At 39.6% G+C, this 20,233-nt stretch overlaps 1 protein-coding gene across 1 annotated transcript in view; it reads left to right on the top strand.

Annotated features, from left to right (window-relative positions):
• Window positions 1–4,647: 4,647 nt before the first annotated feature.
• LOC114563863 (aryl hydrocarbon receptor) overlaps window positions 4,648–20,233 on the top strand; it is a 50,242-nt gene continuing 34,656 nt past the window's right edge. Inside the window, exons 1-2 of the mRNA XM_028590796.1 lie at window positions 4,648–4,878; window positions 10,511–10,698. Coding sequence (XP_028446597.1) covers window positions 4,838–4,878; window positions 10,511–10,698 — 229 coding nt within the window. The 5' untranslated portion in view covers window positions 4,648–4,837. The remainder of the gene's footprint in view (window positions 4,879–10,510; window positions 10,699–20,233) is intronic.

Below are 20,233 nucleotides of genomic sequence, written 5' to 3'. Positions count from 1 at the left end.
TTTAGAAATGATGTTCGGGTTCGGGTCGGGCTCGGTCACATCTGCGCAATAAGCCATTGAACATTTTAAATTTAAAACAGCTTATTATGTAGGTAGCCAATGGGCCTGCAAAGGTTAGTTTTTGTGATTACAATACATTTAAAATATTACCCTAACATCCGTCTTCCTTCTTGCCCCGTGTGCTTTGATGCACTCATCTGTTGACATTTCCGAATGCCTTCCTACAGTTGCTTAGTAAAAGCGGGCTTTCCACAACAACACAACGTACGTGTGTCATTATTATGAGAAAAAAAATGAGATTTTAACTGTGTCGGGCTCGGACATAAATATCTTGATGCGTGTTGGGCTCGGGTGGGGTTCGGTTACTGCTCTGTCGGACGCGGGCCGGGCTCGGACAGAAAAATGCGGCCCGATCCACAACCTATTCTGTCCGAGGTTTCTGCCTAAATGGAAGAGTTTCCTCGCCACTGTCGCACCAAATGCTCGCTTGTGGGAAATTGTTGGGTCTTTGTAAATTATAGTGAGGCCTAGACCTACTCTACCTGTAAAGTGTCTTGAGATAACTCTTTGTTATGATTTGATACTATAAATACAATTGAATGAATTGAATGAAATACCCACAAGCCCGATGTGCGTCTTCCAGTCTGAATGGATTCCTTCAGGAGGAGCTTGACCAGCCGACAGACTAAAAAGCTCTCTTAATTCTTCGTTCTGTCGGGCTCAGAGCATGAAAAACACATTTACAGCTGCAGCGGTCGCTTCCCCGTGGGACACTAAGTGTCTAAACAAAGACAAAACCTCTCTTGGAAGAGGAAATAGAAAATAAAGCTTTTCCATGTCGATTGTGTATCGATTTAGCACCGGTTTGACTGCAAAGGTAGATGGCTGCTTTCCTAAACATTTAACTTTATTATAAAAGTATAGGCCTAACCTAATCACATTATACATTATATATCACATTATCGTCCAATTCTAGAAAGGAACATTAAGAAAATAAAGAATAGATGAAGAATAAAATAAATAGCTAAATAAACATCATGTTCAATATCATTCAGTTGCTGACCATTTAAATAAAAGAATAAATAAAAATAGCTTTATGACACCATTGCTGAATCACCCCAAGCATCGTTTTCTGCATGTATATGTTGTTATATGTAAAAATCAGCGCTTATCAGAAAACCTAAACATAGATACTGACACGTCTGGGATATTAGGCCAATATTGCTCGATAATATCAGCCAATGGATACATATCTGTGCAGCTCCAGTCAAAATATCTTGCTCTGGACTGCATGAGGTCAAATTAGACCGGAAGACCGACCAACATCCCCGCCCTTGGGTCACAAATTGATGACGCTAAGCTACAAAATCGAAAGAGAAGTCATCCTGAAAAGGAGGAGAGGTCTGCTTTACAAAACACACTCGTGTTGAAGCTCTGTCTTCACACAATCCGACAAGATTAAAGAGAAGACAGTCAATTCGGAGTACTGACTAAAACCTGAGTATGTACAGTATGTAGCCTACAGTTTGTATCAAACGTTGGTATCTAACGCTTGATCACATTCTTGGCTCGTTTCTTCTTTTTTTTAATCAAAGAATTTAAATTCTTATATATATATATTTTTGAGTTTAAAGGCCCAGTGTGTAACGTGTTTAGTTGTTCATTATCAAAATTGGTGTTGCCCGTTCACAAACTTGTCCTTTTTCATGAATATTTACCACCACCATCAATTCCAAGTATTTCTATTGGCTTGAAATTTGACATTTGCATTTGCATGAACTGGGGTAGACGCTCCATATTCATGCTCCATCTTGAAATACTTTAGCCTGTAAGGGACATACAGGACATACTGCTCCGCCTTTCACGTTTTCGCGGTCACATGATAAACTCCCAGGTGCTGCTAATGCTGCTAATGGGTATCGTAGCTTCCCGTCCCCCGGCAAGTTTGAAGAAGGAAACATGGAGGACCACACGCATTCAACATCCAAATTTCAGGAACAGGAGTCTTCTTCTTCTTCGCCCAGAAATAGAAAAAGGATATAGAAAAGAGCAAGTGACCGGCTTTTTGAAGCGTGAAGGCTACCGTAGCTGTAATACGTACTTTGAACAGCGTGGCGCGAGAGAGTTGATTGCGATAAATGATCTCAACGCTAGATGGGAGAAGTTCCCACACATTGGACCTTTTTAAATCAGGAAAGTCTTTTTAACTTTATACTATATTTTACTTTCACTTACAACTGAAATCACCTTTTTGCAGTCAACAAATAATGTGCTTGTTAATGTGTTGTTAATTTAAAGGAAGAAGAAAAAGATATTTGGGTGAATCCCCCAGAAACTGGTAAACCTGAATGAAAGAAATGAAGCAGCCATGGTTATTATTTCCATTTTTTGAGTTACTATATAGGCCAACTTCAATCTTGACATATAGGCTAAGCATTCTGTAGCAAATAGCAATAAACCCACTATTAATGACATTATCGTAATGCAGTCTAACTACTTCGGCATGGAAATAATGCTCCTCAAATACAAACGTTCTCCGACATGCACTCTAACAATGCAGCCCTATTTCTGATACCGTGGGGGGTCAGAATTGTTGCCGTGGGGGGGCCGCCACGGTCAAATCAGGATAGAGGAAACACTGTGAGCATTTCCTGAAGATGTGACCCCCCCTGGTAGAATGTAAGTCCATATTCACTTTGTTCTAAGCTGTGTATTTCAGTCTCTATACTGACTCCTGAGGGGGAACATCTGTGTCTTTAGCTGCTAAATTCTCCGCTTTGTTCACCAGCCATAGTCTCCTGTCACTGTGGCTGCTGTTGGCTGCTGAGCACGTACCGGAGTGTACGGTGGCTGTTTTTAGAGCTGTAAACAGAAGACAAAATGTGTGGACCGGACCGCTAAACAATAAGCTCAAACTCACTGTAAAGCTGTGTGAAGCCGAGAGGAGCTGCCGATTCAGCTGATAATGTTCTGTAGGTTTGCATTATTACGTCATATAAATTAGGCCTCTACAGTCGCTTTAACGGGTTGATACCGGTTCTCTGCACATTCAATACAGTATATCCTGAACATCCCCTCAACATTTTTGCACATGCAGCGTCTTTTAAAACCCCACCTTTTATACGTTATAGCCTCCATGTAAAGGGCTGCACCCCCTTCGCGCTGTATTTGCAATTTAATTTGTATCTTGTAACTCATGTTTATTCTTATTTATTTCTTTATATGTATTGCGTGTGAAGCACGTTGTAACTGCAAGTGTTTAAAAGTGCTAAATAATGTTTTACTTACTTACATCCAGGGTTCAAAATGAACTTTTTTCGTCCAGCAGCCAAATGGCTAGTGAATGTTCAAATTCTACCAGCCACTCAACATATTACCATTGGGTTTTTTTTGGCTGGTGAGTGAAGCAAATGTACCAGCCACTTGCATATTTTACCAGCATTTGGCTGGTAGATCATTTAAATCTAATTTTGAACCCTGCTTACATCCTGCACTAATCCATACAACTACTTTTTGTCTTAATGTTAAACTGTTTTTATACATATATATATATATATATATATATATATATATATATATATATATATATATATATATATATATTTATGTGTGTCAGGCTATTTGTTTCTGTATTTATTGTTGTTTTGTTTGTTCCATGTTTACTATGTTCATGTATGCACCAACCACCAAGGGGCAAATTCCTTGTAAGCTGTACTTACTTGGCAATAAATCCTTTTCTGATTTAAATAGGCTTATTCTTTTATTAACTCTTAAAAGATCAATTGACTGCAGGTTCTTCTTTCATTTCCAACATCAGCAGCTAAACATAATCTCCTGCAGAGAGTTCTTCTGAATGTTGAAACGAATTCAGATACATTATTTAAAAGTCTAACCCCTGACCCACATTCAGCTCGGGCCACCGCAGGCTCAACATAATAAACCTCCATCTCCCTCATCTGAGCGCTGATTGGACGGCGGGACTCGATCGGGAACGCGCCAACGTGGACACGCTCGGCCTGTGTTTCCAGGAGACTCTCCGACGCGCCCGCGCTGTGCCAACCTGGTCCTGTATAATGTTTATAGGAGGCTTCTTCTAAAAGCGCGCACGTCAGAAATCTGTGCCGGGCGTGCCCGCCAGTGGAATGCGCGCACCCGCTCACTGCCCCTGCCCCACCACTAACCCACCCACCCCCTTGCAGCTCATGTCCGGCGCTAATTGGAGTGCAGCACTGATGTAGATTATGAAAATGTAAATATACTTGAAGCTTATACTGCGTTGATTTTTTGAACTTTTGAATAAGTTGTTGTCGTGTTTCTAAGCTGGACGGACGATGGGGAAGGATTTCTGTGCAGACTGCATCTCTTCCCTCATAATCTCATCCTTCTCTTCTTCATGAGGATGAAAACTCGACATCGCCTTTTCGCTTGGAACAACTTCATCTTGAGGGCCGATAGGACGCCGACTGTTTCCTTGTCCTTTCTTCTGCGTTGTCCTTTTTTAAGCGAATAGGAATCTAGCTGTTTTCTCCTGCAGTTTCTTTTATTTCTTATTTCATTATTATTATTATTATTATTATTATTATTATTATTATTATTATTATTATTATTATTATTATTATTTTAACTCTAAGTGCAGCGGCCCTTAAACGCGTCTTATTTCGTTTATTTATATGTTGTTTTCTCCGATGTTATTTTTTTACGTTTTAAGAATGCGTTTAATGTGTTGATCTGGAGGATTATAGCAGAATATTGTCGGTGGCTTACATGTAGCGGAATAAAAGAGGCTCTGTGTATTTCTGAGCGGTTCATCGGAGGCTTATATACAAGAAGAGCCGTCATGTATGCAGGACGCAAGAGGAGAAAACCAGTCCAGAGAGCGTGAGTTCATTTTTTTTTTTTTTTTTTTTTTTTTTTTTTGTCAATTGCAATGATATATGCACTAAAAAAAAAATAGCCTCGTATCGAAATGTCAAATCGAGATGGACAGCCTGTATGAAATGTGACGTCTGCTGCAATCCTGAGCATTACTGTAGAACATTTAAAGAAACCTTTTTCTCGATCAATTTAGAAAATAGATTGATTGATTCAAGATTTGTCTGCTTTGTAACGCAAATTAATTGAAATGCCCCCGCTAGATAATAGCCTACATATTTATATTTCCCTACAGGCTACGTCTTGAACTTCCATAATACACACACACACACACACACACACACACACACATATATATATATATATATATATATATATATATATATATATATATATAAGGTGGACATTTTCTGCGCGTTGTAAAAATGGTGCGCATGGTTGCTTTAATGGCTGCGGATTACTGCAGGCCTGCCACCGCGGCCTGCTCCTAACATTCGACACTTCTTTGATTTTGATGTCTAATTATTTTTGACATAATCCAGCAACAACAACAACAACAACAACAACAACAACAACAACAAAACTACTAAAAGAGCACACAATTCAACTTTTCTTTTTCACTGGCTTAATTTCTGCTCATGCAGGGTGTTGCGCCATTTTCTGTCAAAACGCCCTTCACAGGATCACAGGGAGCGTCGTCCCCCCCCGACCCCCATGTCAGGTTGTTTTGATTAGTTAGGATATTTAATGATCGGTCGTTTGTTAATAAAAAAAAAAAAAGCATGCATTTGTGAGGCTAAAAATCTGAAAATGAAATTACAAAATGGACATGGCCATTTTTTTTTTATATTGAACCCGTTTTAATGCTTTGACTGTAAACACACACACACACAAACACACACACACACACACACACGTGTTTCTTTCTTTTTCCCCCCAGCACAAACATTTGGTGAAATCCTCGCAGTGTCGATGAAAAGACATCCATATTAAAGCATGAATAAGTTACGTGACGTTATTTAGCCTGAGCACCTGCGGTAACTGTTTAGATGTGACAGCATCAAACTGACGCCATTTCCCAGCCAATATCGGAAAAAAAAAAACATTTAGCCAAAGAGCAAAATCTACGCAATGAATCCAAAGTAGGCCTTTTGGTCGTCTTTGTTCTGTGACGTGATCGCATGTGACTGACTTTTGGAAAAGCTCCAAAGTGCACAGTAAGACACAACAGTCAGACAGCTACTGTTGTCGACGAGGACAGTAGCCTATTAACCTGCTGTTTAAAAAGATGTGTGGATAGATGATGATGATGATGATGATGATGATGATGATGATGATGATGCCGCTGCTGCAGGTTACCAGTTCAATTCAATTTTATGTATATCAAATCATAACAAGAGTTTTTTGCTCTGTTAATGAAGTCGTTTTTGCTAATAGTAATTCAGAATCAGAAAGACGTTTATTGCCACAGCAGTGGAACTACTAGTATGGAATAGGCCTATGCATTGGTGATTGTGTGTATACATACTGTACATACATAGGCCTGCAAACAAACAAGCTAAACATGAATTAAGAATAAACCAATACTGAAACGGAGACAGATATATGAAAAATAGCTGTTTAAGTAGTTTAAGCACTGTGTGCACTGGGCAGGTGTATAGTCCAGGATGGAGGTTATAGTGTAAAGTGTGTCAGGAATCAACCTGTGAGGGAAACCTACAGGCAGCGAGACAGTCCATTTTAAAATGCTTTCATCTTGGAGAATTTTAAGGGAGAAACTATAGTGCATGATAATTCCTAAAAAAGTGTCTGCAAATGTAGGACTCCTGAAAAATCCCATAATCCCCTTCTGGGATGAGACAAAGCATGATGGACTAAAACTGTAGGTGAGACACTTTTGTTTCCAAAGAGGCTGACATTTTGACATTTTTGAGATGAGGAGGCAGAGCGGGATTAGTGTCATGACAAGGCTGGCACTATTCAATTTATGATACATTTTTAATATGACTGCATGGATTTAGTTTGTCTATTGTTAACCCCTGTATCAAAAGTCAATCAAATAATGAAAATGAACAGCAGTAATGTGTTTTGAATTGTAATGGAGGACAAGGCATTTGTTTTACATTAAGAGCAGAAAACATGATGCCTTTAATCAGCAGAAGTTCGGTGTAACTTTTATGCCATAAGTTCCATAATTTAAGTATGAAACTTTGGGCCAACCTACGAATGTCCAACATTTACTCTCCTTTCAGCTCTTTTTTGTTCTCCACCAACTATCTTTTTTGTACAGTGGGTCTATTTCCTGATGTTTCATAAAACATAAAGTAATCTGCAGATTAATAAGTAATAAAACAAAATAATTGTTTCTTGTGTTGCAACTTTAAACATAATGCATTTTAAAGAGTCCCACAAAATACTGTAATGCAGTACTCAAACTACACCTGGACCAGTTTCAACATTACTGCATTAATAACTCAACTCTGCCGAGAGCTTCAACTGATAACTAAGTACATTTAGCTGATGAAGTACAAACCAAAACCTTTTATATGAATTGCAGTATTTATATGTTGTTGTATATATGTATACTTTCATTTAAGCACATTTCTGTACTTCTATCTAAGTCTAATAAACTTAAAAAAAAGGTAAGAAACAAGAGGGGTAAAAAAAAAAAAAAAAAAAAGGTACAATCATTGCAGCACACACACACACACACACACACACACACATAGTGACCAGCACTGCAGGTCAAGCACAGTGGCATCCATCACTGTTGTGTATAAACAGATCTTCATGTCCAGTCCAATGATCAAATGTGATAGTGTGTATGATCTACAGTATGGATCTAACAGTCATGGCACATCACCTGCATCCTGGCAACTGTTGTTGCTGCCATATTGTTGATGTTTGTAATGTTTTTTTGATTCTGTTAAATATTTCCCTATACGTATAACGGCGAAAAAACCCGTCATTTTATTCTATTGAGACAATTGAGAAAATGCATTCTATAGTCAAAATTGTGATTTGATTTTTATTCGTTTTTTTTTTTTTTAATATGAGGCCATCAACACAAACTGACTGGGAAGTAGGTGACACACAATCACACAACAATATGACACGTCCACAACTGCGTGTTGCCGTGAAAAGGAGAGTATAGACTGTGTGGACCGGTGGCGCCCCAAATCTTTTCGGCCTGTGACCCTTTTAAAACAAAGCATTGTCTCAGTGTCTTTCAGCCTCCGTTCAGGTTCTACAGTGTGCTCTGAATACTTCTCACAGGCCTGAAGACGTCGAGATGTTCACTATGTCATACGAAGCAGAATTCTTTTTGTTAAACATCCAGTTCAGGCTGAGATCTCTTACAGGGTCTCAGACCCCAGTGGTAGAAGTGTAGTAGCCGTATACTGCTCTGTCAATAGAACAGCTCATTGTTGTAGATGAGGATGGTCAGTGGACTGGAAAACCCTATTAGGTGGAAAATACCTTAAAAAGAAAAATAAATAAATAAAATTGAATAAATCCAGTGAAGTGGTTCAATAAACAGTCCCTCCAGAAAAACACGATTATGGGATCGCATAATTCAATGCATAATCAGCCAAAGTCGGCATATTTATGCGGGGGCCGCATTTTTTCAAATACGCCGCACTTTCGCCGCATAAATTGCTGATTTCCGCGCAAAATATGCGGGGCTTGCATGATTTCATAATCCCCGCATTTTCGTTGAAAAAAAGTCACATATATATATCTTAGCAGAAAGTTGAAAAATGTAGCGTTTACTTCACACAAGAGCAGCCATTTTCCCCTGTTGCCATGGCAACGTTATGAAGTGACGTAATTACGCAACGTGAATGGGAATCACTTTTTTTTTCTTTTTCATCAAACCGCAGTTTTTAAAAGTTTCCGCAATTTTTGCAAGTTCATGCAATTTCATCGCATAAAATTGCATGAATATGCCGCATATTCCATCGCATTTTTTAAGAAAACGTGCCGCATAATCAAGGATTTTTGCCTGCAACAATCACAAAAAAACTCTTTTTCAAACTTTTTCTGGAAGGACTGAATAAAAACTGGATAGTAAGTAAGAAAATATAAATAAATGAATAGCAAGAAACAAAAAAATGCTATAATCCCTAGTCCCTCGTGTGTGTGCGTGTGCGTGTGCATGTGTGTGTGCGTGTGCGTGTGCGTGTGCGTGTGCGTGTGTGTGTGTGTGTGTGTGCGCTTGCAGAGACTCGGCCAATCAAACACAGCCCAAATTGTCTGAATTCCCTTTATTGATATCATTTGAATGCATCACAGCCTAAACACATAAACGGTTCCTGTGTTTGCATATATTTGTTAGTTGAAGTGTTTGAGCTGGCGTTTTTCCCCAGGGCTTTTTGGTTTACGCTGAAAATGAAGCCTGTGGTTCACTTGAGCTGAAACATATTTTGTTCCATGACGTAAATCACACCCGCAAATATGTCAGCTGTTTTCTCTCTACCTTTCTGTTGACATTCTTTGTGTGTGTGGTTCAAATGAAGTGGGTTTGTTTTGAAGTTATTTCATTTCATCAAAACTATTGAGTCCGAGAACAAAGCAAAATTTAGGATTTTACTGCTAAAAAAGTCATAATTTCTTGACTACTGTACTTCATAATTGTGCATTTTAATATTTGGTCTTTAGTTTTTGCTGCATTAAACCAAAACATTAAACTGTCAGTAAGTGCAGCATCAGGGGAAAAAATACATTTGGTCAGTTTGGCAAAAACCTCCAGAAGATGGTAAAAGGGACATTTTTCTGTATGTTGATAGTGTAAACATATGTTAGATCATTAATTGTTCCAGAATATTAATACAAGCTTATTTCAGCATTGCTTATTATAAAGATGTGGGGTTTTTTAAATAATAATTTGAAATCATTTTTATCCAAGTCTTTCAGACTTATGGTCTATTACTATTACATAAATATGAATATGAAAAATACTCCTAAGGTGACCTGCCTCCTCCTACAGTACATGATGTATTTTGGAAAATATTAGGGAAATCATGTTTTTGAAGAAATGCAAATTTCCCTTTTAGAGTCTGCTAATTCCAACACTTAATTGGAGCTTTATGATGTTTATTCTAAGTGAAATGTTTAAATTGTTGTGCATCACTATCGCACAATTCACCAAAAAACTAAAACATTTGCTGTCTTCTGAAAAGTCAACTAAAGCTAATTTTGGGTGGCACTCTCAAAATGACTTATTTCTGCCGTTATAATTCCCAGTAGTACTGTGTCATTCTTATGGAAAGTGCAAATAACAAAATTATGCAAAAAGTTTATTTAACTTTAAAATACACTTTCTAATTTTGCTATAGCACTCTCATATCTCCCAAGATCCCACAATGTGGTATAGTGGACTCTAAAACATAAGAATTTAATGTTATAATTCACAAATTGGTATAGTACCACTGAGATGCATTTGTTCTAATCTCAATGTGTCCCTGCAACCTCCAAAATGAGTTGTCTGAAATGTCCTCCTAGCGCAAGAATGAAAGGAACCCAAACAGAAGTCCCATTTTAAATTAGTTAGGGATCCCCTGGTGGCTGAGGGGCCCTAAACGGTGATGCTGATGGTTTTGTTGTGACCTCTTTCTCCATTTATAATGTTTGTCAGGGTGAAGCAGGCTCCAGCCGAAGGGGCCAAGTCCAACCCGTCCAAACGGCATCGGGACAGGTTGAACGGGGAGCTGGAGCGCTTGGCCAGCCTGCTGCCTTTCCCCGAGGAGGTCACCGCCAGTCTGGACAAACTCTCCATCCTCCGCCTGAGTGTCAGCTACCTGCGGGCCAAGAACTTCTTCTCTGGTAAATTTGTGAAGACATTTGTGAACTGAACCATTATTGTTTGGCATAAAACGGTAATTGGCTCTTACTATACATCAGCTCCACAAAACTCTCTCTGAATTTCTCAGTATGACTATGTTCAGAAGATTGTGTCGTCCGGCGACTTTCACACGCAGAAAATCGAGGGAAGATAATGACCTCTTCTGAAGAGTCCATGTTTTTTATTCCTCCGTGTCCTTCTTGGCTATTAGCAACTGTGGGGGGTGTGTGTGTGTGTGTGTGTGTGTGTGTGTGTGTGTGTGTGTGAGGAGTGCGGGAAGGCTTGTATCATGTGGATGCGCCAACAGTTTTGTTGTCATTACTTAGAATTCCTCATGGGGGTGACAGGAACTACGCACTATAGCTTTAAGCCCTATACACACGGGACTTGTTTTAACCGGGGACTTCTTGTAATTTGTAACAATTGCGGAGGTCGTCTGTGATCTTAATCCTGTGTTAATCTGCCACGTCTGTAATTAGTTAAAGGTCCCATGACATGGTGCTCTTTGGATGCTTTTATATAGACCTCAGTGGTCCCCTAATACTGTATCTGAAGTCTCTTTTATATAGACCTTAGTGGTCCCCTAATACTGTATCTGAAGTCTCTTTTATATAGACCTTAGTGGTCCCCTAATACTGTATCTGAAGTCTCTTTTATATAGACCTTAGTGGTCCCCTAATACTGTATCTGAAGTCTCTTTTATATAGACCTTAGTGGTCCCCTAATACTGTATCTGAAGTCTCTTTTATATAGACCTTATTGGTCCCCTAATACTGTATCTGAAGTCTCTTTTATATAGACCTTATTGGTCCCCTAATACTGTATCTGAAGTCTCTTTTATATAGACCTTAGTGGTCCCCTAATACTGTATCTGAAGTCTCTTTTATATAGACCTTAGTGTTCCCCTAATACTGTATCTGAAGTCTCTTTTATATAGACCTTAGTTGTCCCCTAATACTGTATCTGAAGTCTCTTTTATATAGACCTTAGTGGTCCCCTAATACTGTATCTGAAGTATCTTTTATATAGACCTTAGTGGTCCCCTAATACTGTATCTGAAGTCTCTTTTATATAGACCTCAGTGTTCCCCTAATACTGTATCTGAAGTCTCTTTTATATAGACCTTAGTTGTCCCCTAATACTGTATCTGAAGTCTCTTTTATATAGACCTTAGTGGTCCCCTAATACTGTATCTGAAGTCTCTTTTATATAGACCTTAGTGGTCCCCCCTAATACTGTATCTGAAGTCTCTTTTATATAGACCTTATTGGTCCCCCTAATACTGTATCTGAAGTCTCTTTTATATAGACCTTAGTGGTCCCCTAATACTGTATCTGAAGTCTCTTTTATATAGACCTTAGTGGTCCCCTAATACTGTATCTGAAGTCTCTTTTATATAGACCTTAGTGGTCCCCTAATACTGTATCTGAAGTCTCTTTCATATAGACCTCAGTGGTCCCCTAATACTATATCTGAAGTTTCTTTTATATAGACCTTAGAGGTCCCCTAATACTGTATCTGAAGTCTCTTTTATATAGATCTTAGTGGTCCCCTAATACTGTATCTGAAGTCTCTTTTATATAGACCTTAGTGGTCCCCTAATACTGTATCTGAAGTCTCTTTTATATAGACCTTAGTGGTCCCCTAATACTGTATCTGAAGTCTCTTTTATATAGACCTTAGTGGTCCCCTAATACTGTATCTGAAGTCTCTTTTATATAGACCTTAGTGGTCCCCTAATACTGTATCTGAAGTCTCTTTTATATAGACCTTACTGGTCCCCTAATACTGTATCTGAAGTCTCTTTTATATAGACCTTAGTGGTCCCCTAATACTGTATCTGAAGTCTCTTTTATATAGACCTTAGTGGTCCCCTAATACTGTATCTGAAGTCTCTTTTATATAGACCTTAGTGGTCCCCTAATACTGTATCTGAAGTCTCTTTTATATAGACCTTAGTGGTCCCCTAATACTGTATCTGAAGTCTCTTTTATATAGACCTTAGTGGTCCCCTAATACTGTATCTAAAGTAGAGCTGTAATCGGGCCTTAAAAGTACGGCCCAAAAAGGCCCGAGCCCGACCCGTACATTTTGATTAACAGCTTTTTTTTAAAGCCCAATCCCGTTTACAGCCCGACTGTAAAGACGTCTATCAGCATCATTAGAGTGTCGGACACGCGCTTCGCACCGCGAGCGGGCACACGCACCACTCTGCGGAAAAGGGAGAGAAAGAAAAAAGAGACTGCGCCGCACGCACACAGCTTTATCTTTCGTAAAAAAATGAGTCCTTTATACATTTTTTAACATCATTTATTCATGACTAACGGAGGCTATAGGCCACTTGGAAGTTGGAACATAGAAATGAATTAAGTCCTCCAGAGACCAGCCTTCATTTCACCTCCTCAGGATCCATTTTCACGTTAATCGAAACGCATCACCTGACCGCTCATATACCATGCAGCCCAAAGCGCAAGCCCGAAGCCCGGCCCGAGCCCGTGAAAAATAATAGAAATTAAGCCGGAACCCGAACGAACCCGTCGGATCCCGTCGGGTTCAGGCAAAGATCTTCAGCTCTAATCTGAAGTCTCTTCTCCGAAATTCAGCCTTGCTGCAGAATTACAGCCACTAGAGCCAGTCCCACAATGAGATGTCCTTAGGCTCGTTTGAAAGCCATGATGTCTCTCTCTCTCTCTCATGGGTGGGCCAAATTCTCTGGGCGGGCAAAGCAGAGAAAGGGGAGGTAACCTTGCTCCTTATGACCTCATAAGGAGAAGATTCCAGATCGGCCCATCTGAGCTTTCATTTTCTCAAAGGCAGAGCAGGATACCCAGGGCTCGGTTTACACCTATCACCATTTCTAGCCACTGGGGGACCATAGGCAGGCTGGGGGAACGCATATTAATGTTAAAAAACCTCGTAAAGTGAAATTTTCATGCCATGGAACCTTTAAGTACAAATTCCACCACACATTAACTGCCATATTTCGCCAAACACAGAGGTTGTACGATAATATTAGTGCCAGTCGGCATCTATGTGATTTGAGGTTGCTTTGGCTGTGTTGGCAATTTTAAATGAAAGTTTCGACAAAGCGTTTACATCATATGTGGGCGACAATGCCACTCACTTTTGGTAAAATACAGACTTTACTTATTCCGTGCGCATGCGCCGCACTAAACGCAGACTTGGAAGGGTAATTTCTAAATCACATGAGGTCCCCTGGTAAAAAAAAGTAATACCTGTCCCATGCGAATATGTCTGTCACATAAACCTGTTTCCAATTAGTGGGACAGTTTTGGGAAATCATCGTGTGTGCCATGAAACTCAGAGAAGATCAATGTCAAATTAATGAGCAGCTGTATGTGTGCAGCACAAAGAGGTCTGCAACATGTTTAGCCTAGCTTAGCACAACGACTGAAAGCAGGGGGGAGAACTGCTAGCCAAGCTCCATTTAGAATTGGTGAAAAAAAAATACATATTTCATTAATCCCACCGTTGTCTTCTTTACATCTTAGAGAACGTTATCACAGCTTATATTGAACAGCAGTGGGAAAGCGAGCAGTTAGTATCGGAGCTCTTTCTCGATGCTTTTTTTTTGACGTGCTGATGTAGAAAGCCAAAGTTAAACCAGAACATTTCGCCTGAACATTCAGTCCATAACAGCCGGCCCTGTCATCCATAAAAAAAAACATTTTCCACAAGCCCAAGATTAATTATTGAAGGTTAAACATCACTTTTTCAGCGGAGTTAGGACAGGAAGGGCTCTTCTCTAGACACAGAAGAGATTGCAGATAAAAAAAGATGTAAATAATGACATTAAACGAGAGCCTGGATGGATATTGTGAACAAAGGAGACCCAAACACTTAAGTATGATGTATAATACAAACCCTGCCAAAAATAACTTCATGGACTCTTTAGTTTTTTTGAATGTTAACAAATGAATTGTTGTTCAATTTCACTAAAAACAGCAGGTGCTGCAGTAAATACTCATTGATCTTGGACTATGAACAGTTAACCCAAGGAACATGTTTGCTTTTTCAGAAAGATGAGTGAAATTTGAAATTTTAATGAGAGGATCTCATTGAGTCAAGCTCTGTTCCAACTAGAAAATGTGTAAATAACTAGTAGTCTTTAAACTAGCCTAGACCTGGATCCAATCTCTCAACTGAACACAAAGGGACGAAATTAAAATGGATCAATCTTTCACTTTGGTTAATTTAGCAAATGAAGAATGATTTCCCCAAAAATGTTGTTTTAAGCAACACTTACACATACACACACAATCCCAGCAGCTATTTAGCATCTTTGGCAGAGTTGGGTGTGACCAATGGAAACAGGAGGGAGCAGTTTAAAGTGCTGCTCCTAAATGCCCTCAGTTATGGCTGTGGTCCCTCCAACCGTTACGAGAGTGTCACAACAGCCGAGTTGCTCGCCCTGTGTTTGTGCCGGACGTGTTTCCCCACATTTCACGGCTCGTCTTATCAACCAGAGATGTGGAGATCACCACAGCAAGAGAAGAGCAACCAGCCACCGCCTTTATTCAGATGATCTCATCCCAGGGAAAGGCCCTCAATATTTCATTGAGACGCGCATGCGCGTGTGTGTGTGTGTGTGTGTGTGTGTCTGTGTGTGTGCGTGCGTGCGCAAGACATTAATTATTTGAGGATCAGGAGCTTTGCCAAAGCATAGGAAATAGATGCATGCCAATGGATGGATGTGTACTGTAAGTCTCCTCTACTATGCAGAGTGAAGACATTGTTATTTTAGGCGATGATCTTTCAAAGAGAATGCTGCAATGCGGCCGCCGGATGCTCTTGAAGCATGAGTAATTGAGAGAAACCCTGGAGTTTAAAGAATTTATGAAATGGAGGCAGAGCAGTGTTTGTTTAAGGCAGCGGCTTTTTGACATTGCCGTTTGGGGTGAGTCGGACGGGACACAGCAGCGAGTATGAGTGTGTTTCATGGGCTGATGTAGCAAATGCGTTTCAGAATTTTATGCTTGGTTCATATGTTGTGTATAAGTAGAGGCTTTTTGTGCCCTGAAGAAACAAAGTGAAGCCCACACTGCATGGCGTCTGAAGCCCTTTTTTGTTCTTCTGACTAATTTCTGTTATTACCGTTTTAGAGCTATCAATAGGTCAAAGTGTAGCCCATAGACAAGCCCTCTCGTCTAACTGCATTAGCCTACTTCCTGGACAGTTCTCTAAGTAATTAAGAAGCTCAGGGCTCTTACATTAAGGAAGCAGCTCCGCAGAGATAAAGCAAAGCTCTGTGGACCCTAAGGGCCCATCACTCCAGGCCACCTCTGTGGTCAGCCATAATTGTTGTATGTAAACAGCGTAAATCCTGCTTGTCAGAGGCATCCGAAGGTGGGTGGTCGGCGGAGCGATGACTTGGCTCCAGTACACTGTGGGAACGCTACCATTGTTTCCAACTCTCGCCTCTGTTTGGATGAACGTACCACAGGCGGTGCTCTACTCTGCCTGAAGGATATTTAAATCAGGCGCTGTGAAAATAAGGTTACGAGAATCATTTAGGATCCTAACCACCTGGGTAAAACCCTTTTGTTCCTGTTGAGGTCGGGAAGAAGGTACCGGATACACCAGACCAGCACTGAGAGGCTCAGGAGGAGCTTCTACCCTCTGACCACTAGGATCTAGGGGTGCAAAATCCCCCGTTTTAACACAATCTTATACCGATTCTCAAGACAACGGCACAATATTTTCTTGATATTGCAAAGTCTGCCACGATACAATTTCGATTCAATTCAGGGGCCTGCGACCGATACGAAACGATACATAAGCCCATTTAACACAATCGGTATTTACCAAAAACAACAAAAATATGATTTGACAATTTCATTACTAGGCTCTTCCAGACATTTTAATTTAACACAAACTACTCTTTTAAATAGAATGAATATAAAGGGGGAATTTCAAAATAAAGGCGCATCTTAAAGGTGACGATATGTATCGATATTTTCACTTTGTATCGGCAATATTGGATCTGTGAGGATGGAATCGATGTATCGAACCCGATCAATGTACACCCCTACTAAGATCCTACGACTGCCCCTCCCTCCCTCAATTAATCATACACATGTACACATATATATATATTCCTATTCTATTTATCTTTTAATGCACAAATTAAAGGAACTTGCTGGATTACATTTCACTGGAATTGTGCCTTATATAATTACACATGACAAATAGAATCGATAATTGATTGAATGTTTAGAAGAACTGTTAGATGCTAGGGAGGCTCACCTACATGAAATATTAAAATGCATTAGAATTACTTAGTGCTGTGGAGAGTTTTTCTTCCAGGATACTTAATAAAACATTCCAGTGAGGTTTATTTGAAGTTTGTTGAGCCCAAACACTCCGAGTCATGGCTGTGAGTGTAACTGAATATTTTGTGTGAGTTGACCAAAGCCCTGTCAGAGCCCAGATAATCTGGCTGACAGTTTACCCTGCCCAGCTGCCCTCTTTGTTATTGTCAGGAGCTACAATGGGCTCGTCCCTCTCAGCCAGTCTGAGGAGAGGGGCGTTAACTCTCTTAAAACCGATAACACCCCGCCATGGGTGTGAGGTGGCTCTCAGCCATAAGAACCATCTTCACAGCTGTTGTCTGCCTTTTGGATCATTTATGCTCCAGGCGTGTCAACAGAACTGCAGTAGTTGATGTGATGAATATGGAAATTTGTCTGTGAATTATTTTGTGTCCCAGGCGGCGCTGTAGCCCCTGGTTGTAAGGCTGACTGTTGGTGTGTTTCCCTCTAATGTGTCATGTGCGAGTGTCAACAGCAACATGTCCTGCAAGAATTACATTTTGGGCTGAAAGCTTTACACCATATGACTGGTGTTTTTGTCCGAGTTCTGCGCTGAAAGGCCACATGCAGTGTTTCCAGCGGTGTTAGTACTGTCACAGATAATCTGGTGTGGAAAATCAGTGATACGCCTAATTAGTATTAAGTATTTAAGTATGCCATTCCCATAACATTTTATATTTAATTGAATTCTCACATTTTTAATTAACTTAGATCACATAACATAACATTGATAACAGGGCTGAGCGGCGAATCATTTTCAAATCGACATCGCCATTTGAAAGAATGTGATTAGCTAATCGTGAAGACCGCGATTAATCGAATGTGAAATATATAGTTGTATTCCTCTTTTCATTGTTATATTTATTGTTTTTTTATAAGATAAATGCTGGAATAATGTTACATTTCACAGATTGTTTAAAGAAATGTCCTATTTTCAGTGGATCTATCATTTATTTTTTATTACTTTAATTTCATTATTTGTAGAAGGTGCAATATGTAGCAAAAAAATAATCGCAAATCGAATTGTATTCGCAATATCTGGCAGGAAAATTGCAATTTGAGGGGGATTTGGGGGTCCTCCTGTAAGTCATTTTGGGATTACAATTTGGTTCTGGAGAATTCTACGAGCAGCAGTACCGCAGGCCAAGCAATCGGCCCGTTCCAGACAGACACATTTTGAACGGGCACCATACTAGTATTCTAAATGTCAAAGGTACCCTTTGGAGATTTTGACTGCTGAGCAATGGTTTCAAGAGTTGGTTTGTATCTTGCGCATGCACGGTTGACAGTCTTATGTTATTTCACATTAGCATGCCAACAACTTTAAGCATTCTTCCAAAAATCAACAGAGCAAATGTTTTATAAGGAAGGAGACACATGCAGTATGTTTATTAGACCTCAAGGATGGACGAGAGAAACGGTGAATGGAAACTTAGCTTTAACATTATAGCAGAGGAAAAAGGGACAGCGGTGACAAGCTCTAGTTTCCATTCATAGCCTTTTGCTATTGTTGCTGTTGCCAGTAGTTCTTCGACCTCAGGTTGGTGTGTCTCCAGCTTTAAATCCATCTTCTCAAGTGGATTTCTCTTAATTGTAAGTTCCAGCAGATAAGCAGTGGTCAGTCTCCATAGTGAGGATTGGACCTGTGGGGGAATTGTTACGGTGTTTACAGTGGAGAAAATCCTGACAAGATCGTGGCTGACACAGCTAAGCCAATAAGGGCTCTCCTGGGTTTCCTGGAAGTCACCATGGCCTGCAGCCAAACGCCTTGATGGTCCCTTTGCCTGCCCGCCCTCATTCACACCCAATCCCTTCTTCTTTTTTGAGGCTGGCTGCAAGACTCAAACCTGCCGTCACGTGACTGCTCTTGTGTAACCAGGACTCTCTCAGATGCATGTCAGATGGTCATTATTGTGCTCAAAGCTTCAGAGAAAACAGTTTAAACCTGTAGTGGTACAGGACATGACATTACGATTAATCCTGTGATTTTATCACAGCAGCATGTCCCGTTGTTCAAGTGAACCGCAGCTTTTTCCAGATACTCTACTGTAAACATAGATGGAGATTAGGAGAAATAATCCCTCTGACTGCAGAGGGATTCACTCTACTAGGGTTTGCTGTTGGCTGTGTGTTTGACACTGCAGTTTTGTGTGGGAATACTTGAGAAATTTAACTCGAGCTGTAACAATTCCCCATTTTTGCTGTACAATTAATTGTCTCTTTCAAGCAAATTTTAAAAATATTTATTTTTTTGTAATAGTCCTACTTTTTTAAACAAATTAAAGGTTTGAATGAATTCAAAGATACATCTTTTGGTTACATTACTGTTATGTGACCCATATAACGTAGTAACACAAATACACATCCTATCAAGTAAACAACGCCTCTTTATTACCATAAAACATGTTTTCTGACCGTATCCCCCCTTGTCATTTTTGTTGCTATGAACGTGTATTGGGCCAAAGTGCCAACAACTAACAACTGAAATAATAACAAAATATATAGTCAGCCCAATAGTCACTTATATAATTACAATTTGCCATATCTAAGCAAAATCAACAATTGCCAGTCATACGACCTTAGCTAATGTTAGCAATTCATTGCGGTTAAAAAAAAAAAAAAAAAAAACGCGTATAGGTAAAGAAATGGACAGTTAGACAATTATGGAATAATTGTTACAGGCCTAAGTGTAACACAGATTGTTTTAGGTTCTAACAGAATCTCAATGAAATACTATTTGTATAACCTTTGAACTGGTTTCCACTTGTGTCCACATACATCATACGGTTGTAAGGTTTTCTCCTGCCGGAGGACAAAGTTCAGCACAGTTTACATTAAAGCTGCACTATTATTTGTACATGCACAATGGGTCAAATGACTGTGTGTAATGTGAAAGATGTAACTTGTATGGTTGAAAAAAAAACTACAGAAAACTGACTGCAGCTCCCCTTTAGCATCTTCGTTACTCGTTATTTGCAAGAAATGTTTACGTACGTTTTTCTCTTTATTGATATCAGACTTAATGTTTATGAAGGTGTGAAAACCAGGATTATTATGCTTTACTGTAAGGAAGCCACAGTAAAGTTATTTTTTTTACTTTTACTTCTAATAGTTAGGTACATTTAATATTATAAAGTTACTTTTAAAACTTAAGTACAGTAAATATCAGATACCATCAGACTTT

This window comes from Perca flavescens, chromosome 11, assembly GCF_004354835.1.
Source record: "Perca flavescens isolate YP-PL-M2 chromosome 11, PFLA_1.0, whole genome shotgun sequence".
NCBI classification, from domain to species: Eukaryota; Metazoa; Chordata; class Actinopteri; order Perciformes; family Percidae; genus Perca; species Perca flavescens.
The sequence above is the reverse complement of the archived record's forward strand: the minus strand, read 5'-3'. Positions and strand labels throughout refer to the sequence as shown.